Source organism: Rhinoraja longicauda, chromosome 2 (genome assembly GCF_053455715.1).
Source record: "Rhinoraja longicauda isolate Sanriku21f chromosome 2, sRhiLon1.1, whole genome shotgun sequence".
Classification (NCBI taxonomy): Eukaryota; Metazoa; Chordata; class Chondrichthyes; order Rajiformes; family Arhynchobatidae; genus Rhinoraja; species Rhinoraja longicauda.
This window is the reverse complement of record NC_135954.1, coordinates 67,508,072-67,534,315: the sequence shown is the minus strand read 5'-3', so window position 1 is coordinate 67,534,315 and position 26,244 is coordinate 67,508,072. Positions and strand designations below refer to the sequence as shown.

The 26,244-nt window shown below is 39.5% G+C and overlaps 1 protein-coding gene and 1 long non-coding RNA gene across 2 annotated transcripts in view; one reads left to right on the top strand and one right to left on the bottom strand.

Annotated features, from left to right (window-relative positions):
• Positions 1 to 20,755, top strand: part of skap2 (src kinase associated phosphoprotein 2) — a 219,563-nt gene extending 198,808 nt beyond the window's left edge. The window contains exons 12-13 of the mRNA XM_078420533.1: positions 17,074 to 17,176; positions 18,497 to 20,755. Of these exons, the coding sequence (XP_078276659.1) occupies positions 17,074 to 17,166 (93 nt within the window). The 3' untranslated portion in view covers positions 17,167 to 17,176; positions 18,497 to 20,755. The remainder of the gene's footprint in view (positions 1 to 17,073; positions 17,177 to 18,496) is intronic.
• LOC144605381 (uncharacterized) lies at positions 992 to 11,204 on the bottom strand. The gene is made up of 3 exons (XR_013548841.1): positions 11,141 to 11,204; positions 4,754 to 4,781; positions 992 to 1,211 (listed from the first exon to the last, which is right to left on the bottom strand). It is a non-coding gene; the product is annotated as an uncharacterized LOC144605381 (long non-coding RNA).
• Positions 20,756 to 26,244: the final 5,489 nt, after the last annotated feature.

Sequence of the window (26,244 nt, the reverse complement as noted above, 5' to 3'; positions counted from 1 at the left end):
GTCTTTGTTGTGCCTTCTTGACCAGCGCAGCAGTGTTATTGGACCATGTTAGGTCCTCTGAAATGTGAGTGCCCAGAAACTTGAAGCTGGACACTCTCTCCACACTGTCCCCGTTGATAGAGATCGGGGCATATTCCCCGTTATGTGACCTGCGGAATTTGATGATCAGCTCCTTGGTCTTGGTGGTATTTAGGGACAGGTTGTTATCCGAGCACCAGTCCGCCAGGTTCTGCACCTCCGCTCTATAGTTTGTTTCATCCCCGTTGGTGATAAGCCCGATCACCGTTGTGTCATCTGCAAACTTGACAATGGTGTTGGTGTCGAATGCAGGAACACAGTCGTGTGTGAAGAGGGAGTAGAGCATGGGGCTCAGAACACAGCCCTGTGGTGTGCCGGTACTCAGGGTGATAGTGGAGGACAGGTGCGGGCCCATTCTCACTGCCTGCGGTCGTTCCAGCAGGAAGTCCAGGATCCAGTCACATAATGACGAGCTGAGGCCTAGCTGGTGGAGTTTGGTGATGAGCTTGGTGGGGATGACCGTGTTGAAGGCGGAGCTATAGTCTATGAATAGCATCCTCACGTACGTGCCCTGTCTCTCTAGGTGAGTCAGGACAGTGTGAAGAGCCAGAGAGATGGCGTCCTCTGTGGATCTATTTGCCCAGTATGCAAATTGATGTGGGTCCAGTGAGTCAGGGATGCTGGATTTGATGTGTGAGAGGACCAGCCTCTCAAAGCACTTCATGACTATCGGCGTTAGGGCAACCGGGCGGTAGTCGTTCAGGTTGGAGATCTTTGCTTTTTTCGGCACCGGAACTATGATAGCCGACTTCAGGCACTTGGGGACCGTAGCCAGAGATAATGACAGGTTAAAGATCCTGGTGAATACCTCAGCCAGCTGTTCAGCACAGTCCTTCAGTACCCTTCCTTGAACTCCATCCGGTCCTGCAGCCTTGCGTGGGTTGACCCTTTGCAGAGCGCGTTGTACCTCCTGTGTGCTCAGTTGCAAGACCTGTCCCTCCGCCTCGGCTGGGGTTCTTCCACTCAAGGTGGTTTTGCCAGTTTCAAAGCGGGCAAAGAAGGTGTTAAGCTCGTTGGTCAGTGCCATATCGCTGTGGGGGCAGGCAGGGCTGCTCTTGTAGCCAGTGATGTCCCTGACACCCTGCCACATGCTTCTGGTGTCCGTGGTTTTGAAGTGGTCTTCCACCCGTTGCCTATGTATGTATGATTTTAAATTTTATATTTCCCACTTATCACAGAGCATGCCTCTGAATTGTCATTCTTTCCCAAAGGGCTTCCCAAAATGTTGGTAAATATTTCAAAATAAATTCTGAAGATCCTTGTAGATATTTTTCCTTTTTAATGCTAAAGTTTCTTACTTGGCAGTTAAAATAAGTGCACATTTATTTTAAATATGTATTTATTTCTTTAAATATCATTTGTTTTTGAGGTTCCTCTCTTAATCTCTTTAGATCAGATATAACCAGGGACATTATGGGAAACTAAAGAGGAAATTGCGGGAGGCTCAGTTGAAATTTACGAGTCGTCTTTAAATACAGGAGAACTGTCGGAAGACTGGAGGGTGGCAAATTGTGCCTCTATTCAACAAGGGCTGCTGTGAAAATGCTGGGAACTATAGGCCAGTGAGCTTAACATCTGTAGTCAGAAAATGACTAGGGAATTACTAGGGAATATTCTGAGGGATAGGATATACAGGCATTTGGATGAACAAGGGTTGATTAGGGATAGTCAGCATGGTTTTGTACGTGGGGGGTCATGTCTCACAAATCTGATTGAGTTTTTTGAAGACATGACCAAAAAGGTTGATGAGGGCAGAGCTGTAGATGTTGTGTACATGGATTTCAGTGAGGCATTTGACATGGTAGATAAGATTGCATGGGATCCATGGAGAGATAGCTGAATGGAAAGAAAATTGGCTTCATGCAAGAAAGCAGAGCGTGATGGTGGAAGGTTGCTTCTCGGACTGGATGCCTGTGAATAGTGGTGTGCTGGGCCCATTACTGTTTGTCATCTACATCAATGATTTGGATGAGAACATACATGGCAAGATTAGCAAGTTTGCTGATGATACAAAACTGGATGGTTTTGCAGATAGTGAAGATGATTGAGAAAAATTGCAGCAGGATCTTGATCGATTAGCCAGATGGGCTGAGGAATGGTTGATGGAATCTAACACAGAAAAATGTAAGGTGTTGCATTTTGGGAAGTCTAACATGGGCAGGACCTACACTGTGAATGGTAGGGCTCTGGGGAGTGTTGTAGAGCAGAGGGATCTAAGAGTGCAGGTGCATGGTTCCTTGAAGGTCGAGTCGCAGGTAGATAAGGTGGTCAAAAAGGCTTTTGGCACATTGGCCTTCATCAGTCAGAGTATTGAGGAAAGAAGTTGGGAGGTTATGTTGCAGTTGTATAAATCGTTGGTGAGACCGCATTTAGAGTATTGTGTTCAGTTCTGGGCACCATGTTATAGGAAAGATGGTATCAAGCTGGAAAGGGTACAAAGAAGATTTACGAGGATGTTGGCAGGACTAGAGGTTCTGAGCTATAAGGAGAGGTTGAATAGGCTGGGACTATTCCTTGGAGCTCAGGAGGATGAGGGGCAATTTTATAGAAGTGTATAAAATCATCAGAGGAATAAATCGGGTAGATGCACAGAATCTCTTGTCCAGGTATAGGGGAATCAAGGACCAGAGGACATAGGTTTAAGGTGAAGGGGAAAAGATTTAATAGGAATCTGAGGGGTAACTTTTTCACACAAAGGGTGGTGGGTGTATGGAACAAGCTGCCAGAGGAGGTAGTTAAGGCTGGGATTATCCCAATGTTTAAGAAACAGTTAGACAGGCATATGGATAGGACAGGTTTGGAGGGATATGGACCAAATACAGGCAGGTGGGACTAGCGTAGCTGAGAAAGTATTGGCCGGTGTGGGCAAGTTGGGCCGAAGAGCCTGTATCCACACTGTATCATTCTATGACTCTAATTGCTTGCCATTAACAAGGTCTCATAATTAAACTAAATAAATCATTCTCCCATCTGGTACAAGGATAGAGCTCCCCTAGTTCTTGCCTTTCACCCCACCAGCCTCTGCATCCAACGCAACATTGTCCAACATCCCACCACGTGTCACATCTTCCCATCCCCACCCCTTTCCGATTTCCACAGAGACTGCTCCCTCTGCAACACTTTGATTCACTCATCCTTTCACACCCAAACCACCTCCTCCCCAGGCACTTTCCCCTAGAACTGCAGGAGATGCAACATCTGTCACTATACCTCCTCCTTCAGATCCATTCAGGGTCCTCAGCAGACCTTTCAAGTGAGACAGAGATTCACATGTACCTCCTCTAACTCTACTGCATTTGGTGCCCCCGATAAGGCCTCCTTTCCATCAGCAAGACCAAACCTAGACTAGACAACTGTTTTGCTGAACACTGGCATTCGGTCCACCTTGGCTTGCTGGATCACTCGCATGCTAACCATTTTAACTTCCCTTTCCATTCCCATATCGACCTTTCTATACTGGGCCTCTTCTACTGCCAGAGTGGGGCTGCATGCAAACTGGAGGAACAGCACCTCAGATTCCGCTTGTGTAGTTTATAACCCAACAGTATGAATATTGAATTCTCCAATTTTAGTAACAAGCCAACAACAACCCTTTCCCCTTCCCCCATCCCGTTCCACTTATAGTCTTTCCTCTGGCTTCAGATTTCACACTTCTTCTCAGCCTGTTGTCTTCTTACCAGCCTTTATCCACCCATATGATAATCAAACCCTCCCAAAACTTTTTCAGTCAGAGAGTTGTGAATCTGTGGAATTCTCTGCCTCAGAGGGCAGTGGAGGCCAATTCTCTGAATACATTCAAGAGAGAGCTAGATAGAGCTCTTAAGGATAGCGGAGTCAGAGGGTATGGGGAGAAAGCAGGAACGGGGTACTGAATGAGAATGATCAGCCATGATCACATTGAATGGCGGTGCTGGCTCGAAGGGCCGAATGGCCTACTCCTGCTCCTATTGTCTATTGTCTATTGTCTATTATCACCCGTATCCACTTGTCACTTGCCAGGATTTGTCATGCCCCCACCTCTCCTCCAGCTTTCTCCGCTCTACTACAAATAATCTGAAGAAGTGACCTGACCCACTTAGTTACTCCAGCTTTTTGTGTCGTTTTATGGAAACTACCATCAGCCCATCTGCTCAGTGGGTCAGGTCCCTTCTTCAGATTAATTGTAGTCTAAACCATTCTCTTTTTTAAATGTTCCAATCTGAATGAATGTTTCTATCTAATCATTAGTTAAAAATGACTGTATTTACTTTAAACGTACCTTCTTTATTAAACAATGCCTCGCTTGTGTCAAGATGTTTTTACTATTGGCCAAGATTTTGTATTAATATTGAAACTTTTGAAAAAAATACAGTTAGTTGCAGTTTGTAATTAGAAATAACTGTCTTATTCCTTCTCAGTTTCTATTTAATGTAGTTATAAAACAACTTATTTTATTAAAAGCTTCAGTTTAATCTATTAATTGCTTTTAGGTTTCTGTGCATTTTTGCATGTTAACCTTTGATCCTTTCTATCAATATATCTATCATATCATATCATATCATATATATACAGCCGGAAACAGGCCTTTTCGGCCCACCAAGTCCGTGCCGCCCAGCGATCCCTGTACATTAACACTATCCTACACCCACTAGGGACCATTTTCTTTTATATTTACCCAGCCAATTAACCTACATACCTGTACGTCTTTGGAGTTGCAGTTAACTCTGTAAAAAACAAATAACCATGTTTAACCATATCCAGCAATATTTGTTCAATAGCATATGCAATTCAGCATAATATTATCACTACGCAGATGTTGTACACATTTTCAGAAGATTGGTATTAAAATCTACACTTTTATCTAGTAGACAAGGTAATTATCAAATTATTCTTCAATAGAAAAACATTTTAATATAGCAATCTAATGTGCTGTGGTAAACATAAAGGCTCAAGCTTTCTATGCAAGTAAATCATTGAAATTATTAGTTTTAATGTCCTTCATATACAAAGATGCACTGATGAACTTAAAGATGTACCTTAAGATGTACTGATGAACTGAATATTTTATTTGAATAATGGCCTTGTCAGCTGATTACCGTCTCCCACGGTAATAAATATACTGATTCCTGTAATACACCGTTTTGTGTAGCTTTCAAACTTATTTAAAAGCAGTCTAAACATTGTATTTTCCTGAAGTACAATACAGAACATGGAACAGGTGGTAATATAAAATAACTGCCATAATCTGCTAACAAAAGCATTAAAAATATTCAGCTGTGATGGGAGTTGAATAGGGATAGAAATAATGGGCAAAACTCAAACGGTTGGAGTCCTCTCAAACTTATCCAACGGTTTGTTTTTGTTCAAGATTCTAGCAACTGCAGTTTCTTATGTCTTAATAGTAATAATGGCATGCTTTGAAAACTTCAAATTGGCTCAGTGAGTCATGGTATGTTTCTGAGCAAAGCGGAGAAATATATGTTTAAAAATCGTAATTTTATTGAGTTTCATATTTTATTCTAGCTAAGGAATAATAATTCCGTGCCCATCAAAAATTTACTCAAAAGAAACTTTCAATTTTCCTTTTTTGGTTTGCTTTACACCTCATCAGTGCTAAAATGCTCACTTAACCCTAACTCCAGTTGCCTCAATACATACAGAAAAAGTAATTTACATGTTTTGAAATAAGAAATCATCTTGGATTGGGGTCACATTTCCATGCTTCCATCCATAAGTATCTAATGCCCCAACTATACAAGGCAAGGTAAGATTTCACCGGGAGTTTTGCACTGGGGTTGGTCCCATTATTTAATGGAGGGGGGATCTACTGGGATTGGAGAAATTTTATACCAGGTTCGAAAGGTTTGCATATATGTAAAAAATCAGCAGGTAGGGTCGATATTCATTAGAATTTAAAAGATTGCAGGTTTTTGACCCTAAACATCAACAATTCCTTCCCCCTCCCCCATACATATGTTGTTCGACCTGCGGTTTCTCCAGCAGATTTTTTATTACTTAAAATAGTGTACATAAAAAATAGGTGCAGGAGGAGGCCATTCGGCCTTTCAAGCCAGCACCGCCATTCATTGTGATCATGGCTGATCATCCACAATCAGTAAACTGTGCCCAGCTTCTCCTCATATCCCTTGATTCCACGATCCCCCAGAGCTCTATCTAACTCTCTCTTAAATTCATCCAGTGATTTGGCCTCCACTGCCCTCTGTGGCAGAGAATTCCACAAATTCACAACTCTAGGTGAAAAAGTTGCTTCTCATCTCAGTTTTAAATGGCCTCCCCTTTATTCTAAGACTGTGGCCCTTGGTTCTGGACTCCCCCAACATTGGGAACATTTTTCCTTCATCTAAATTGTCCAGTCCTTTTATAATTTTATATGTCTCTATACGATCCCCTCTCATCCTTCTAAACTCCAGTGAATACAAGCCTCGTCTTTTCAATCTTTCCTCACATGACAGTCCCGCCATCCCAGGGATCAATCTCGTGAACCTACGCTGCACTGCCTCAATTACAAGAATGTAATTTCTCAAATTAGGAGACCAAAACTGTACACAATACTCCAGATGTGGTCTTACCAGGGCCCTAAACCTCATTACTCCTATACTGAAATCCTCTCGTTATGAAGGCCAACATGCCATTAGCTTTCTTCACTGCCTGCTGTACCTGCACGCCAACTTTCAGTGACTGGTGTACAAGGACACCCAGGTCTCGCTGCACTTCCCCCTTACCTAACCTGACACCAGTGAGATAATAATCTGCCTCCTTGTTTTTGCCGCCAAAGTGGATAACCTCACATTTATCTACATTATACTGCATCTGCCATGCAACTGCCCACTCACTTAACCTGTCCAGGTCACCCTGCAACCTCCTAACATTCTCTTCTCAGTTCACACTGCCACCCAGCTTTGTGTCATCTGCAAACTTATCACTAAATATGGTCTAATGTGTTTTACAACCAGTATATAGATTTGAAGTAATTGATGTTTACTATATGGACACAGTTGACAATTTGTGTGCAGCAACATTCCACATATTTTGGGCGGCACAGTGACGTAGCAGTAGACAGCCTCAGAGACCCGGGTTCAAACCTGACTGTGGCTGCTGTCTGTCTGGAGTTTGTACGTTCTCCCTGTGACCGTGTGGGTTTTCTCTGGGTGCAGATTTGTAGGTTAATTGGCTTCTGTAAATTGTCCCTAGTGTATAGGATAGATCTGGTGTACAGTGATTGCTGATCAGCGTAGACTCGGTGGGATGAAGGGCCTGTTTCCATACTGTATCTCTAAACTAAACTAATTTTAGTTGTGGAGAGTGATTAGATAGGCTGGGCTTGTTTTGTGGAGTGAGGCTGAAGGGTGACCTGATAGAAGCATTTGTAAGCATTTTATCAGCATGCATCACAGCTTGGTTTGGGAACAGCACCATCCAAGACTGCAAGAAATTGCAGCGAATGGGGAGAAGGCAGGAACGGGGTACTGATTGAGAATGATCAGCCATGATCACATTGAATGGCGGTGCTGGCTCGAAGGGCCGAATAGCCTACTCCTGCACCTATTGTCTATTGTCTATTGAATTGTGGACGCTGCTCAGATCATCAAAAAAACACACCAACCTACATCCTTTCCATTTAATCCATTTACACCTCATGCTGCCGAGGCAAAACCAGCAGCATAATCAAGGACGAGTCGCACCCTGGCCACTCCCTCTCCACCCTCTCCCATCGGTCAAAAGGTACAGAAGTGTGAAAACGCACACCTCCAGATTCAAGAACAGTTCCTTCCCAGCTGTTATCAGGCAACTGAACCATCCTACTGCAACAAGAGAGCAGTCCTGAACTGCTAATCTACCTCATTGGTCACTATCTTTGATTGCCTTTACTGGCTTTGTCTTGCATTATTCCATTACATATCTGTACACTGAGAATGAGATAGAGCTCTTAATGATAGGGAGTCAGGGGGTATGGGGGGAGGGCAGGAACGGGGTACTGATTGTGGATGATTAGCCATGATCACATTGAATGGCGGTGCTGGCTCGAAGGACCGAATGGCCTACTCCTGTACCTATTGTCTATTGACTGTAATCATGTACTGTCTTTCCACTGACTGGTTAGCACGCAACAAAAGCTTTTCACTGTACCTCGGTACAAGTGACAATAAACTAAACTGAACTGAGAAGTTACTGTCTTTTTGAGAAGGCAAAAAGGATGATTGATTAGAAGAGCGCAGTGGATGTTGTCTACTTGGATTTTAATAAACCACTCCTGCATTGGTGCAGAACCCTCTCCTCCCCCACTCCCCCCTACCCGCTCCCCCCTCCTCTCCCCCCCTCCTCTCCCCACCTCCTCTCTCCCCCTCCTCCTCTCTCCCCCACTCCTCCTCACTCCCCTCTCCTCCACTCTTCCCCCTCCTTCTCCCCCTCCTCCTCTCTCTCCCCCTCCTTCTCTCCCCCCCTCCTCCTCTCTCCCCCCTCCTCCTCCTCTCTCCCCCCTCCTCCCCTCTTTCTCGCCCCCTCCTTCTCCCCCCTTCTTCTCCCCCTCCTTCTCCCACCATCTCCCTCTCTCCCCCCCTCTCCCTCTCTCCCCCTCCTCCTCTCTCCCCCCTCCTCTCCCTCTCCCTCCCCCCTCTCCCTCCTCCCCCTCTCCCTCCTCTCCTCTCCCTCTCCCCTCTCACCCCCTTCCCCCTCTCCCTCTCCCCCTTCCCCCCTCCTCCCCCTTTCCCCCCTCCTCCCCCACTTCCTCTCCCCCACTCCCCCTTCCCCTTTCTCCTCTCTCCCCACCCTCCCACTTCCTCCCCCTCTCCCCTCACTCTCCCCTTCCCCCTCCTCCCCCACTCCCTCTCCCCCACCTCCCCTCCCCCTTTCTCCTCTCTCCCCCCCACTTCCCCCCTCATGCTCCTCCCTCATTCTCCTCCCTCATTCTCCCCCCTCCTCCTCTCTCCCCCTCCTCCTCTCTCCCCCTCCTCCTCTCTCCCCCCTCCTCCTCTCTCTCCCCTCCTCCTCTCCCCCCCTCTCCCCCTCCTCCTCTCTCCCCCCTCCTCCTCTCTCCCCCCTCCTCCTCTCTCCCCCTCCTCCTCTCTCCCCCCTCCTCCTCTCTCCCCCTCCTCCTCTCTCCCCCCTTTCCTCTCTCCCCCCTCCTCTCTCCCCATCCTCCTCCCTCCCCCTCTACCCCCTCTTCTCCCCCCCTTCCTCTCCCCCCCCCTCTTCCTCTCCCCCTCTTCTTCTCTCCCCCCCTCTTCCTCTCTCCCTCTCTCCCCTCCTCCTCTTCCCCCTCCTCCTCTTTCTCCCCGTCCTCCTCCCTCCACCTCCCCCTTTCCCCCACCCCCTCCCCCTCCTTCTCCCCCCTCCTTCTCCCCCTCCTCCTCCCTTCCTCCTCTCTCCCCCTCCTCCTCCATCCCCCCTCCTCCTCTCTCCCCCTCCTCCTCTCTCCCCCTCCCCCCTCTTTCTCCCCCCTCCTCCCCCCTCTTTCTCCCCCCCTCCTTCTCCCCCCTCCTCCCTCCTCTCCCTCTCCCTTCCCCTGTCCATCTCCCCCTCCTCTCCCTCCTCTCCCCCTCCTCTCCCTCTCCCCTTCCTCCTCCCTCCCACTCCCCTTCCCCCTCCCCCTCACCCCTCTCCCCTTCCCCCTCCCCCCCTCTCACCCCTCTCCCCCTTCCCCTCTCACCCCCTCTCCCTCTCCCCCTCCTCCCCCACCCCCTCTCCTCCCCCTCTCCCCCACTCCCCCTCCCCACCCCCCTTCCTCTGCCCCCTCTCCTCCTACCCTCCTTAATTGGACAGGTAAGTTGAGGTTGAACAAACTTGGATTGCTTTCTCTGGATCGTCAGAGGACAACCTAATGGAAATATCTAAAATTTTGAAAAGCTATGACAGTATAGATCGTCTTTTTCCCAGTGTGGAAATGTTGCCTATTAGAAGGCATAGATTTAATGTGAAAGTGAGAAAGTTCAAAGGAGATTTGTGTGGCAAGTTTATTTACAGAGAGTTGTAAGTGCCTAGAATGTGCTGCCAGAAAGAGTGGTGGAAGAAATACAATAGCAGGTATCTGTAAGAGGCATTTAGACAGGCACATGAACAGGCGGGGAGTAAAGAGATATGGGCCATGTACAGGCAAATGAGCTGTTACTGTGCCGTACTGTTCTGCGTTTTAAGTTTAGTTTCAGTTCAGAAATACAGCATGGAAACAGGCCCTTCCGCTCACCATCCACATCGATCGTCAATTACCCATAAAGGATATAAGATTGCGAGGCATATATAAGATCAGGTAATAGAAAACAAAATGAGACAGTTTTGCGGTAGGAGGTCGTAGTTCTAAAGGGGACAAGGGGGGTAAGATTTTTCCACAATGATTGACATTTGGAACACGCTGTCAAAGAAGGTGTTGGAACTAGGTACAATTTCTACATTCAAGAAGCATTAAGATGGACACTCAAAAAGGCAAGGCAGAGAAAGATACATACAATGCAGGCAAATGTGATTAGTGTAGGTGGGCAAAAGGGTGGGCCATAGGGAGCCCATTTCTATGCCATACATCTCTATCATTCTATGTAGAGCATGAAACAATCCTTTGCATTTTCCTATGAGCTTGCACCATACTGACAATGGATATACAGCATTATTCTAGTTAAGGAATGACTGATCTGAGCAATTTCTTACATTCGGTTATAATTTCACAAAACTTCCTTCCCCTCAGTCATCATAATTAATTACAAAAGTTTTGCCCACCAAAATCAATCACTTGCGTGAGTTTGCTGAAGTATCTATTGGTAGCCACTTTGACCAATTGTATCGATGTTCTTTGTGTCAGCCAAATGATATTTAGTCTCTCTTTCATTTGAAATAAATATGAAAAAAGGTTTCTTTGTCTGCACTTAGATAATTAAAAAGGCAAATACATGGGGCTAAGTAAATTGAAATTGGAAGGACTCTAATAGAGGAACAGCTGACAGCCCTTTTATATCTTCACCATATCCATTTGTGCTCTATCTGACGCCAGAGTTTTATTTGTGTAGGAGCATTCCAAATAAAACATTAAGATAAACTAGCCCCTAAGGTTAAAAAATGATAATCCATTAATTCTGACCTTTCTCAAAATTGCAGCGGTAGTCCTCTTCAACTTTAATTTAAGTCCTTTTCTTGTAAAGTTCTAATAAAGCAAAAGGTGATTGAAAATTTAAAAAAAATAACTATGGAATAAATATATAAGATGCAAAAATTGTTAACCTGAGGTTTTTGTATCATTTTATTTTCTTTATGCAAATTTCACTTTTGACATTTCATAAAAATCTCTGACCATCAGGAACATTTATTTTATGGCACACATTAGCAGGAGTGCAGTGTAGAATTATACCTTGCTTGAAATAACTGTGAAACATGTAAAGAAATCAGTGATCAAGTAATAAAAATATAATTAAAATATCCATTCAGTGAAATATGTGTTTAAGAACCAATTGGGGCCTATTTAGCTTGTACTCAATGCATTGGATGGTATCATTGAACTATACTATTACATCTTGTGTGTATTTTTTTGTGCTGCTATATTTGCTCCGTTAAATCTGTTTACTTTTCTGACATCTGGTGCACGTTGAAAGTCTAGTATTCTTAATCAATTTTGGCAGAAACAGCTAATTTGTTATGTTAATAGGGAAACATTAGCAATGTCTAATGAGAAGAAATTTGATTTTTGAGGCAATATTGAGGGTTTTTTAATAACTCATGCATCAATATGCAAAGTGTTAAAATATAACTGTTGTGGAAATAGTTTAAGAGATATCTGGAGAGATATGTATTGCTGTTATATGAATATTGTGAGTTTTTTAATAGTGGATCATAGCAATACTACTTACTTTCATTTCCAATACATGTAAGGTTATTTAATAGTACATCAGTTTATGAATTTCAACAATAACTTGAACTTAAGGTAGTCATTGCAAATGGTTAAAATTATTCACAGCATTATTGAGCGATATATCAAAAGCATGGAACCAAACTTTCCTCTTCCTGACAACTCCTAAGAAGGTGTGAATCTAAAAGATAAAATGTGGGGCCAATGTTTTAATAATATGTTCTGTCAAATGTACAGAAAAATAATGTAGTAAATATTTAAGTGGCATGGTGGAGTAGCGATAGAGCTATTGCCTTACAGCGCCAGAGACTCGGGTTCAATCCTGACTGTACGGAGTTTGTACGTTCTCTCCGTGACCTTTGTGAGGTTTCTCCAAGATCTTCGGTTTCCTCCCACACTCCAAAGACTTACAGATTTGTAGGTTAATTGGCTTGGTATAAATGTAAATTGTCCCTAGTGTATGTAGGATAGTGTTAGTGTGGGGGAATCGCTGGTCGGTGCGGACTCAGTGGGCCGAAGGGCTTGTTTTCACACTGTATCTCTAAACTAAACTAAACCTTTCAGTTTATAACTGGTTCCTATTTTGTGTGATTGAAAACATTTGACTGCTGTTGGATGACCGTATTCTTTAAGTTTAACAACTACTTTTTTCAAAGAAATCAACCCTGCACTAGTCTGCTGAAACATCTTGGGGAACCTAGTGAATATCTAGCAATGTGTCATCCAAAAAGCCAACCCTGTTTCACACAATATGATTGGAATTCCATTTTGAATAGAGCACAACATTTGAACAGAAATGTCTGGAAAAGCTAAAATGGGAATTCTAACTTCCCTCAGCACTTTAATTGTTAAAATAATATCAGTATTTTATTTTCTATTTCCTCATTTTCCCCTCCCACATTCCTTCGCCCCCCCCCCATAAAACCCTCAACCCTATTGACCTTCATGTCAGAATGACACACTTGTAACTTCACATATACTTGATTAGGTTACTGGTTGTAGGAAATGGCATTGTATTGAGAGGCCATTGCCTATAATAGTCATACCCAAGGGGTCTTAATTTATATAGTGTCACTTTAGATGACCTGGTCCCTGTATCAGCACAAGCTTTCTAAGTTTAAAATGTCATCTTTTTAGAATATTATTTATCAAAGAGATTATCTTTATTACTTGAAAAACTGAATATTGTTATTAAGATGGTGCATATCAATTTGTAAATGTTTTACAAGGTATTTTTTTAAAATCATTTCAGCACTGCCAACTAGAAAGGCAGGTGGAATACCAAACACATATTCTCATTTTCCAGGTTCATTGTCAGTGAAGAGTCAGACTATAAAAGGTGGGTGTTGCTGGATTGATTTGCACACAGTGAACATTGAATCATACAAACTAGCTGTCAGCTGTCATTTCCTCTTCCTCCATCAACTGCATTTTAACATTTTTAAAAAGCAGATAGATTCAATCCAACAGTTGAATTAATTGAATATTTATTAATGATTCAGGTGTGAATTGTATCCACTAGTTGCTGTAAACCAGCTGGTCGGTGCTGCTGGAATGAGATATTAGGATACAACGATACTTTGACATTAAATTCAAGAGATTCTTTAGCTATAAACAATGGGTTACATTTTGTATTTGTGGTCTCAGATCAATTTCAGGCCACCATTAAAATGCAGATGTAATGCTACTGGCTATAGGAGTCACTTGGTATTCTCAGATATCACTATGCATAACGAAACATCATGTTTTCACTGGCGTTTGTCTAAAACATGATACCCTCTATTTCCAATGAAATAACGAACACAATATGTCATTTAAGAACAAATTTGAACAAAGTATGTTTTAATTTTTTATTTGTATTAAAATGTTATTGTGGTTACTCGAATGTCAGGTTGCACTAAATAGCATAATTAAGAACAGAAATATATTTGACACCAGTTTTTTATAAAGCTAGGTATTGTTCAGAAACAATCAGCTTTTCATTATAGTAATTTTATTTCCAAAGAGGCCATGTTAAAAATGGCATACATTTCACCCTTAAGCAGTCAATGCTTCTCCCTCATTTTATTTTCTTGCATATTGTTACTGGAAATAGTGGTGTAGCCTGAATCTCTGAGATTACTCTTCAAATCTAAACTGATTTGTGCATTAATTATCTCAAATTTGTAAGATTTCGAACACAAAACTTCTAATCAGCGATTGAATTATTTAATTTTACATAACCAATTAATAGAGAAGCATCTTTGTTTTGTATAAACTGACGTCATCATCACTTAAAAAACTAGAATATTTTATCTGAGTGATAAAACCAGTTTTTCTGATGTGTTACATAGTTTCATTCCATTTGCAATTATTTGTGCCTGTGTTTTATATGGTAACATACAGGTTTTCTTGCATTGAGGAATACCAGATGGCTGATTTGCACATACCTGTGTTGCTGCATGTTGTCTGCAGATCAAACCCAGGCTATACACTTCTTCCAGAACATTATGCAGAGACAGTAAATATATTTTTTGGTTTACACAGGCTTTCACACCTCTGCTTCAATTTTGAAAATAAAGTCTTAAAATAATAAACAGCAGCTTTGAGAATATGTAGAGTTGTTTACAATTTATCACCTACACAAGTAATATTTCAGAATAATGTGCCTGAATATTTATTCTGCCAATAGACAAAGATCAAGTTATGCAGAGATTCCAAAATTGTGGGTGTTTTATATCCAGCAAGGCTATTCAATTTTTGAAACTCAAGTTATATAAATGTGCTGATAATGCAGCGGATAGTCAGTTTCATATTAATTGAAATTGGCAGAATTAACTGTAAATTAGACAATGGAAATAATCAATGTTGAATAGGAGCAGGATTTATTGGATATTGCAAAGGTAACATTTGATCGATTTATTAAAAGTTGAGTTGTTTACTTTGTTTATGTAAGGTACATATACAGCAAAGGTTACCAGCTGTCATATGTGTTCAATAATATTTTCAAGCATGATGTGGAAAATTAAAACTAACATTTTTTGTAAAAGAGTCTTAACTAATTAAATCTCCTTTGTGAAAGTCATAATTTGTTTAATAATTGCTTTGCATAATAAATAGTATTACGAAATCCCAAAAAGTGAGTTATAAGTATCAGGAATTACATACTGAGGATTTTAATGAGATATTTAAATAGTCGTGCATTCTTTAAATTTAAATATAGATTTTAATTGGCGTACTGCAGATTTATTTTATTCCCAGGGTTCATGCCTTAAACACATAAGGTAGAATGTAATAATATGCAGTGTTCCTTCTGCCTGAATTATCCTGCTTTAGGGTGATCAGACCTCACTAATTAGCCTGAGAAAAGCCATTGGTAAAGAACCTTAGGAAGTTTACTGGTAAAAGTCTGCAACCCTTCTATATAAAACGGTGGGCATTTAGTGTTTTTTTTAGTATTCATTACAATTTGAGATTTGTCTGCTAAAGAATTAGAATTAAATGAAGACACTTCAATCAACTTTGTGTTACCAGATCCACTGTTGGTGATAAATATATATATTTGCATCTCATTTTAATTTAGCAGCGCTTTGAATGTTGATCTCGTAGTTTTACTATGAAAAGTCCACTCTGAAAATGCTTCAGCTGGTTGTAAGCTTTATATCAGTAATTGTAGAAAAAAATGTAAGCATTTCAAAAAAAAATCCTAACTACAAATAAGAATTCATTACATTATTTTTTGATTAATTGGTAGCCAGGTGATTTTTTAAGTAAACACGTATAGACTGTTAAAGTGATCTTATAATATTATGTGTATGTATTCTGTTGTACAGAAATAAAATGCTTCAACATTTATTTTAGCAAAATGTGAGTATAATTTAAATATCTCACAATAGAGGACTTGAAGATACATCATGAAATCCTGAAACAATGTTTGCTAATGGGAATTGTCATGTTCTTCTTTTAGCCTTGGAGGCCAAATATTTCAGGCCTCACATATGATTCTTTTTTTCTTTATACTCAATTTTTCATCAGTCTTTTTGATATTAGAACTAATATACTATGATACTAATTTACTGATTTTCTTTTCAATTGATTATTTGAAACAAAAACTTTTTTCAGGAAATAAAACTGTTTTTGTTGTTTTTGATTTGCTGAACCTGTTTGAAATTTAAGATTTGTTGTTCATTAGTATTTCATCCATACTGGCACTGAGAGAATTTAGTGTCAAAGTAATTCATAAATAAAGCAGATGGCTCTAATTGTCTATCTTGTTGGATCTTTTTTTTCACAAAATAATTATACTTCTCACTGGGGTTGTGACATTTAAAAAGTTTAACCAACTTAATGAAAAGTGTATTTCTCAGCCTATTAAGAAATATTGTTTTAGGTTATTTAAAATAAAGGAGAGATCACTGCAATAAAAATAACATCATAAACTTGTGCATTTCTGCCTCGGAAATGACGGTAAACTCCACCAGTTTTATCCTTCAAATCTATCGAGAAAAAGAACAAACATTTCTATGCAACAAAATGGAGTACAGCTATTTAAAGTTGCCTTTATGTTCTTTAAAATTCTCAGTTGCTTTCTGGTACCATGCAATTTATTCCGTTTTGTCCTAATGATGATATTCTTAAACTATTGAATTAAATATCCAATAGTTTAATTATTTCTTGAAATGATATTTTTGGCATTTTTTTATCAATACTTTAAAAAACACTTCCTGAAACTGACAGTTTAAAAAAACAATGTTATCATTCAATTTTGATGGAATGGTTCTTTATTCATTTATGTTGATCAAGAACTTTGGCATTTTATATGTTACTGATCTGCTTGAATGAAATGTGAATGGACAAACTTTGTTCTAAAACTCTGCATGTAATGCCATTCATCTTACAGAAATTTGATGTTGAAGGCAAAACTATTTGAAACATCTATTGACAATTTCTTATTGAGCATAAAATGCTATATCCTTTAATATCATGACAGAAATAAATAGATATCTTGCAAAAAAACATACTTGGCAAATTGCATTGTTAAATGTATATTGTTTTAACGTTTAAAAGTTTTGAGTTACATTTATGGTTAGATGCAATACAACATTTTATTTGCCTTTGCACAAATGTTAAATTTTGCTAAGGTGTTCATTAAAAAAAATCTCACTATTATATTTATGTTGCTGTTATTTTAGGAATATAATTCATTTGGGTGGTGGATAGGAGAAATGAAGGGAATAATTGGCTTGGTGCCTAAAGTGTACCTAATGGAGATGTACAATATTTGAGAAGGTCTGGGTAAGTACATTTTAATTGAATCTTGGTATAATAGACCATAAGTACCTTATTCCCATATCGTTTATATAGAAAGCATTCTTGTCAAGGTTTCATTCTGTAGTTTTGAAATAGTTTTTTATGTTTAGGAGACAGACTTATGTATCTTCCTGTTGTGAGCTGTCAAAAAAAACCATGGAATTATTTGCCAAATGAGAAAAGATAACTGCTATGGGCCTGTTTCTGCATTTTATTGATTTAATGCTCTTCTTTTGCCCTCTGTGACTAAATGAGAATATTTCACCTGTCAAATATTCCTGAAAAATATCTTCATGAAGAAATACTCTATCTGTAGCACATGGATTATATTGCTAACTGGAAATTGACCTTTTTACAATAAAGCTACTTCCTTTTAAAGTCCCTATAGTATTTGAATTGAAAAATCATATGCAATTCTGGTAATCAAAATGTATGGCATAAATAATGAAATATGATATTATATAGTCTAAAAATAGTAATTCCAGTGCTAAAATTTGAGGACCTGGCAAAATTACTCATAAGACCTCAAGGCTCATTTTTCCATTAGCAAAATATTCTCAGAGATAAGCAAAACAAAAACAGTTTGATGTATCTATTACAGTAAATACGACATTCTAGAAAAATGATTTGTAATAATTTTTAAAATTACTAAAAGCATTCAGCTGTGCAAAGAAAGGAGGTGGGAGGAGGGGACAAGACTTTCTTCAGCTGAGTGTAGAAGTATTCCGACTGATAATGAAATTATTGCATTTAAAGAAAAGATAAGTATTTGATGCAAGCATTCAACTCGCTTCAGACGATTATTGATAAAATTTGATAAATACCTTATTATTCTTTCAGAGCAGATTTGAAATGCGTCAAGTGAGCATCACGTGATAATGGGGTATACCAGCTATTGTATATTGGAAGAAAACACTAGATGGCAGTAGTTTTCTGCAGACCTCAATTATATTGTCCATTCCCTCCCACCCCCCACCACACACACATATAGACACTAATCCCACCTCCCCTGCAATTCCTATCTACCTATTTGACGTGTTATTCTGCACAAAGGGATTTTATAAGCTAGATAGAAGGTCATGCAAAGCTTCTCTGTCCTTTGCCAGGAGAGGGAGTTTGTACCCACTAGTTCTGATTCTCAGCTTATTTTATCACAAAGATATTATTACCAAAATAATCTATCCTCTTACAACAGATGTGAAACTCAAGAAGCAGCTAAGTGTTTCATTAAATTATTTCCTCATTATTGTAATTATCTTCTATAGTTTTACTGATGCATTATTTTTATTTTTCTGCACTTTGCAGCACGATCAACTCAAGATATTTGTGACTTCATACCAGCTTTATATAACATCTTTGCTGAATACCAAGCCAGTATATTTTCATTGCTTTCAAGACCTGTCATTACAACTTAATCAATTGTAGACAAACTCAAAATCGAAGGGGATGAGGCTGATTTTCCTTCCTTTCCCCCAGAGTGTCTTGAAGTAACTGTAAGCACTGTTTTCTGTCTTGTCTGTTTCACTTTATTGAATCTTGTTCAAATGTTCCAGTCTGCAAATTTTAAGGTTCAAATAAAGTTTAATTGTGTGCAAACTGTTGTTATGCTAATAATTTAAATGCCTGCTGTGTAACTAATGAAATTACTGTGTTATGATTAATTTGGAAACTGGTATGTTGATTGTAGTAATTGAACACAACAAGGTGAAGTAAATGATTATGATGCCATATGGCCTGTTAATCTCAAATTTTAAAGAGGATAACATTTTCTTCCAAGAATTTTTAATACTTATAAACATCATTTTTGGCAGATCGTACATTAATTAAGATGCTTAGTTGCAGTTAACTCTCATAACATTTGTACTGAAAATCTCAGGTTTTGCTGTAAATCTTGAATTTAAAAAGAAAAATAATTTTACCTGTTGATTAACTTTAATAAAAAAACATTTTTCCGATGTCTCTTTGTTTAATAATAAATCAGATCTTCATGCACACTTCCCTATTAAACTTTATTTGTAAGTCTGACTGTAAAATTCTGCCATCCAGATTATATAGTTTGTAATGAAGGATTTTTTTGGAAAAGTCTCTATATGGCTGGTATATTTATCCTGCAAAAGTTGCAGAGCATTACCCACCACAAAAATGAAGATGACACCACGAATATATTAAACTCAGTCAACCCTAGATCTGACTTTAATCAGTCTTCCTTATTTATATTAATTAGTTTTTTTATATGCTTAGTTTCTGGTTCATTTTAAAACTTGTGCAAAATATACAATTATATTTTGCATTCTCGCCACCACAAGAAATAAATATTTTATGGATGATACAGAATTAAAAATTGATCAAATTAGTGTTTATAATCAACAGAAACAATGCGCTCGAACATCAAGGTAAGTTGCTGGAGTCAGTTAAAATGTTAGCAGGAGGAGGAAATAAATGACTTGAATAATAAGACATTAGTAATTTATTTCCACTTCTTTTTATCATTGATCATAGGTAGGACTTTCATAAAGAGTTGTTTTGCAACTCACACATAACTAACTTTGTTTCAATGCATTTATATAAAATAGATTCACAAACAATTAAACTTGCCAATGTGTATAATTTTTATGATGCATTAAAATCAATGGATATTTAGCAAAGACAAAATAGACTACAGAGGCTGACTGTTGGTTTTTGGTGTCAGGATTTATTCCATTCTTTTTGTTGTACCTAACTTTACCCCATTATTTATGAATGCTTCGATGAAGATAAAAATTGGTGGTCTAGCAATGATCACTTGTATTAATTTTGAATGCACGTTAAACCAAAATTTATGTGTGATTATGCCTCTTTCAATATCTATGTACTTTATTTTTATGCTTATTATCTATTAAGGTTAGAAAAGATATTTTGTAAATGTTTTGTTTATATTGGAGTTTTGTTTTCAATTGAGTGACCAATATTACAGCACAATATTAAAGAGAATAAATCAAACCCAGCCATGCCTAAGAAAATTAATAAAAATTATTCAAGCTATAACAGCAAAATATGAAGCCACCTTTTGAACATATTTCAATTCTCAACATCTTGGAGGAAAGGCTATTGTTAATAGGTAAATACTGCATCTAATAATTAAAACCTCCACAATATTGAAAAATAAATCACTGATATATCTATCAGGTTTGGTTTAATAAGAGTTTGCTTTACTTCATACATAATATTGAAAAAGTCGCATAAAAGGTATTGACCACGTACCTTAAGGAGGTAGCATTGTGATGTATTGAGGAAAAAAAAATTGTTTCCAATATAAATGTGTTTCTTTCAGAATCTGACAAAATTACATATTCAGAGCTTAAGAAACTTATAAATCAGAAAAAAAACTACTGAATCATTTGCTACATTCAAACGAATATATAATTTTACACAAAGTTTAGACTTTGTTTCACATTGTTAAAAAAACAGTAGAGATGCTTTAACAAAGAAAGATTTATCAACTTCAATGTTTATTTACCTGAGTAGAGTACAGAGTAGAATGGGTAATCGTTATTTTACCCATCAAACCAGAAGTGGTAACTTATGGTACATAATGTGTATTCTAATGGAGTTGTATAACTTTTTTTAACATTTTGTTGGTTTGTCATTTGAACATCATAGAGTTAGTTGAATACAATGAAATATATAAGTGGCAATTGTTTGTTTGTATTAAATCATCTATCCTTAATTAATCTAGCAATCATATCTAAAGAGCAAACTAAACCAATAAATGTCCTGCAATCATTTGAATAACATTTTCATGAATACGTTGTTCCTTTTTCATAACCTTTAATATTATGTGTGTTACCACAAATATGTAATGACTACATTAGAATGCACCGAAACAAAAGGGATGATTGAGAAAGGTAAGGTGATGAGCCGAATGTTCATTAATAGTCCACAAAGCAAAGTAATATGGTGGATCCCTGTGGTTGCAGCTTGTGGTGCTGATCATCTGCTCATTCTTCAGGGGCCGCTTTAGCAGCAGTACATAAGGTGAGGAGGATAAGCCTGAGAAGGAACCTGTGTATTTGTAACTGAAGTCCGGTATTAGGAGCAGATTTCAAGGAAATGCCAACCTTTGCTGCTGCAATGAAATTACCAGTGCAAAATAGTGTTGGGAATGGGAACTAGAACTGTGCCAGACAGATGGCACACCCTGCTGTGCCTTTGATTGAAAAAGAAGGGTAACATTTGCAGGGATGTCAGAAGAATGGTGATCAGCTAAACAAATTAGTCTCAGAAGTGCACAATTGTAAGTGCTAACACTGCTGCAGGGTACATCAGGAGCTGTATTTCAAAATATACCCTGGTTGCATTTTTAAAATTACATAAATATAGGAATCTGGGGTTCAGGTAAGATCGACCGGCTGATTGAGATTTATTCAGATCACATGGCAAACTGCATAATTTTATTATCGTTGTATTGTTTTTGTAATCACTAGAACCAAGAGGAATTATTCAGAATTTTAAAAAAAATTATTGCACTGCAGTGGTTAAGGTCTCGGATGCTAACATTGGATGAAATTCATATGCATTTGTAGACAAAAATGGAAATTGTATACCAAGTAATCACAGAGGTGCAATTGAACAAAGGAAGATATTAAGAGCAGAAACCTCATCGTACCTACATTCTGCTCACAGTCTTAACTTGATGCAGTAAGAATGGTTTTTGCTCGTCTCAGCTGGCAGGCTGATTCCGCTTCAGTAAAGACAAGGTACGGAAATGTCCTTTGGGTGACATTCAAAACTCGATATAAATCCTGTGCTTTATGAGACTGCAGTGCAATAAATTACTTAGCCTAATTGTAGATGTAATGAATTACCATAATTAGTCATGGGCTACATTAAATTAATCAGCATGGTACATTATTTTGCTAAATTACATCCTTGCCTTCAGAAGCCACCAGTGCAGCAATCACTGTTTCTTCCAAGAGGGAATGATGCCATAATGAGAAGCCTTTCTGCTCCTAGTACTATGACAGGATATGAATTTTGATAGGAGACAGGAAGGCTTTTAGACACTAGAGCCTCAACTTCTGCCTGGAGTGTCTCTGATAGTTAATGATACTTCAGTCCTCCTGCAGGGGAGCAGTGGGCTGTGTCTGAGAAGGATGGAGAAGATTCTCCTTACGTGGAAAGAATTCAGACTTAGCTCGGGCTTTCGGGCAAAGAGTGCTGCTAATGCAGTGGTGGAAAATGTAATGTTGGATGATACAAACAGAAGTATTCAATAGACATATGAAGTATCGAGCGCATGGGTAAAAATGTGCACTGGGGTACAAATTTTTTTTTCCTAATGTGGTAATTTGTGTTTTTCCTGGTGGGCACTCGTTTAATTAGTGCTATGAGGGTTTGGATTTCTGCTTATCATGCACATTGTTTTCCAGCTGCACAGACGATTGCCAAGTTTATAATGGCTTGACCTTGTTCTGTAAAACAGCAGTAAATTGCAACACATCCATCGAATGCAGGCAAAGGGCTCATTCTTTTGGGTTTTTTGCTGTCACATCTACCTGGGCTGGGGATTAATAGTCTGATGTTCAGCATCTGTCCCCTGTCTTTTGGGGAAGCAAACAGTTAGAATCTCATGCCATTTTCTAAGATGTCTGTAGTGGGAAAGTCCTTCCCTACCCTTCCCCCCCCCCCCCCCCCCCCCCCAATTTTAGTGAGTGGCATATTACTGCCATAGACTGTGGGACAAGGATGGTAAACAGAAGCAAGATATTGGTTTGCTGACAGACAGATTTAGTGCAGAAGATAGACACTTTGTTTTCATTTAATCTTTATTAATTGCCTAAATTGTATATTACTATTATAACTACTTTCAGAATTATAAGTAGAACTTGACAAGAAATTAAAGCATGTTAATTGAATTGATATTGAAATTATATTGAAAACAACAAAATAGTATAAGCAAGCTAGAGAAGAAACAAAGCAAGTTTTATTTCTTTTCGGAAAATCCAATATTAACAGAACTGTGCATAGTTGTTGTTTAATAACAGGCCATTATGTGCGTTCAAAATACTGGGATTCCCATCGCTGACACTACGCACGAATAATACAAATTTCAAGCTAGAGCATTGCATGGTTAAATGTGAAATACAAACTTTGTAATGTTTTTTGCTGCCCTGCAATACTATTGAAATTCTGTGAACACTAAAGTTGCTGCATTTCTATGCTTGTTGTGAATTAAATTTGCCGTGGCAAGTTAAGTCTTATCTGTGTTAGTCTTAATACCCTTTTAACAACATAAGTGCTACCAGGTATTTACCAATGATTTGTATACCTGATAAAATGATTACGTCACATGACCGAATGAGAAAATGAGTACCAAAATAAATGCATTTAAATTGGACTAAGGTGATATATTAACTCAATAATCAAAATCACAGAGAATAAATTCCTGGTCCAAATGGATTACACCAACACAGTTTTAAGAACTCCGGGGAAGAGATAGCAGAGACATTATTACAAATATTTAATAATTCATTAGGAAAAGTGTGGTGACAGAGAGGATCAAATAGCTGATATGATACATATATTTAAAAAGGGGAATCAAAATGGCCACTATTGTCTGGTGAAGTTAACATCAGTAGTTAGAAAAATAATGGAATTCCAACTAAAAATATTCAAAATCTAAAAGCAAAAAAACAAATAATCAATATAGATTTCAGAAAAAAAGATCTTGCTTCATGAAACTTATTGTGCTTGTTAAAGAGGCCGAGAAAATAGTTCAGTCTGAAGAAGGGTCTCGACCCGAAACGTCACCCATTCCTTCTCTCCAAGATGCTGCCTTACCTGCTGAGTTACTCCAGCATTTTGTGATGCCTTCGAGAAAATAGATGGTCATAATATAATAGAAGGGTTCCATTCCCTAATGTCATCTCTCCATTTCCCTCCACAGATGCTGCCTGATTTAAGTTGAGTTCCTCCAGTGCTTTTTTTTTGTTCAGGATTCCAGCATCTGCAGTTCCTTGTGCCTCCCTAATATAGTTAATGTCATTTATCTCTATTTTCAAGAGGTATTCAATAAGGTGCCTCATAATGGAGAAATAAGTAAGGCCAGAGAATGTAGTTTGGGGCCAAGCAGCAGAATGAATCACAACCCCGCTTCAGGACAAGAAAACAGAATGAGGGGAACGAGTGGAAGGATGTGGGCAGTAGTGTTCTAGAAAGGTCAGGGCTGGACCATCACTTAAGTTAATGATTCCAATTTTGAAATCAAGGTGATAATCTACAAAATTTGCTGATGTTAGCAGATTGGCAGAAACTTCTAATATTGAGGAATATGATTCAGCGCCAGAGACGCGAGTTCAATCCTGACGTCAGATACTGTCAATGTTATGTTTGCACATTCTCCCAATAATTATAAGAAAATAACTGCAGATGCTGTAACAAATCGATTTATTCACAAAATGCTGGAGTAACTCAGCAGGTCAGGCAGCATCTCGGGAGAGAAGGAATGGGTGACGTTTCGGGTCGAGACCCTTCTTCAGACTGATGTCAGGGGGGCGGGACAAAGGAAGGATATAGGTGGAGACAGGAAGATAGAGGGAGATCTGGGAAGGAGGAGGGGAAGGGAGGGACAGAGGAGCTATCTGAAGTTGGAGAAGTCGACGTTCATACCACCGGGCTGCAAACTGCCCAGGCGAAATATGAGGTGCTGCTCCTCCAATTTCTGGCGGGCCTCACTATGGCACTGGAGGAGGCCCATGACAGAAAGGTCAGACTGGGAATGGGAGGGGGAGTTAAAGTGCTGGGCCACCGGGAGATCAGTTTTGTTAATGCGGACCGAGCGCAGGTGTTCAGCAAAGCGATCGCCGAGCCTGCGCTTGGTTTCGCCGATATAAATAAGTTGACATCTAGAGCAGCGGATGCAATAGATGAGGTTGGAGGAGGTGCAGGTGAACCGCTGTCTCACCTGGAAAGACTGTTTGGGTCCTTTGATGGAGTTGAGGGGGGAGGTAAAGGGACAGGTGTTGCATCTCGTGCGGTTGCAGGGGAAAGTGCCCGGGGTTGGGGTGGTTTGGGTAGGAAGGGACGAGTGGACCAGGGAGTTACGGAGGGAACGGTCTCAGCGGAACGCAGAGAGGGGAGGGGATGGGAAGATATGGCCAGTGGTGGGGTCCCGTTGAAGGTGACGGAAATGTTGGTGGATGATATGTTGGATCCGCTGGCTGGGGGGGTGGAAGGTGAGAACGAGGGGGATCCTGTCCTTGTTGCGAGTGGGAGGAGGGGGAGCAAGAGCGGAGCTGCGGGATGTAGAAGAGACCCTAGTGAGAGCCTCATCTATAATGGAGGAGGGGAAGCCCCGTTTTCTGAAGAACGAGGATATCTCGGAAGCCCTAGTGTGAAACACCTCATCCCGGGCGCAGATGCGGCAATAATTATGTTGGTCTCCTCCCACATCCCAAAGACATGTGGGTTGTTTAGGTTAATTAGCCTCTGTTAAATTCCCCTTAATGTGTGGGGAGTGGATGAGAAAGTGGTAGAACATTGAACAGGTGATTGATAGCATGTGCCGAAGGGCCTGTTTCCATGCTGTATCACTAAAATTACAGGAGGATCAATAAACTTTAAAAAATGAACAAATAGTTGGCAGATGAGATTAAACAAAGATAATTGGAAGATAACACATTTTGATAGGCAGAATATGGAGGTCCCTTATTAATTAAAAGGTGGAGTCATGGAGCACAAGTACATCAATTACTCAAAGTTGTATCAATGAGAAAGCAAACCAAGCACAAATGGTTAATACTAATGGTAAGTATTAAACCTCGGTTTGAGTATTGCATCCTGTATTGTTGCAAAGGCTGTAGAGAAGATTAATACCAGAAATTCAAGGTATGCGCATTGAGGTAGGATGAAGAGACTAGATTTTATTGAGAAGAGAAACTGGAATGGTGATCTAATCGAGGTCTTTTAAATGATGAAATTATTTTGATAAAATGGATGCAGAGAGTATGTTTTCATTTCAGGGTAAGGGCATAACTAGATGCCACCAATAAAAGATGGGCACCAAAAAGTCCAAT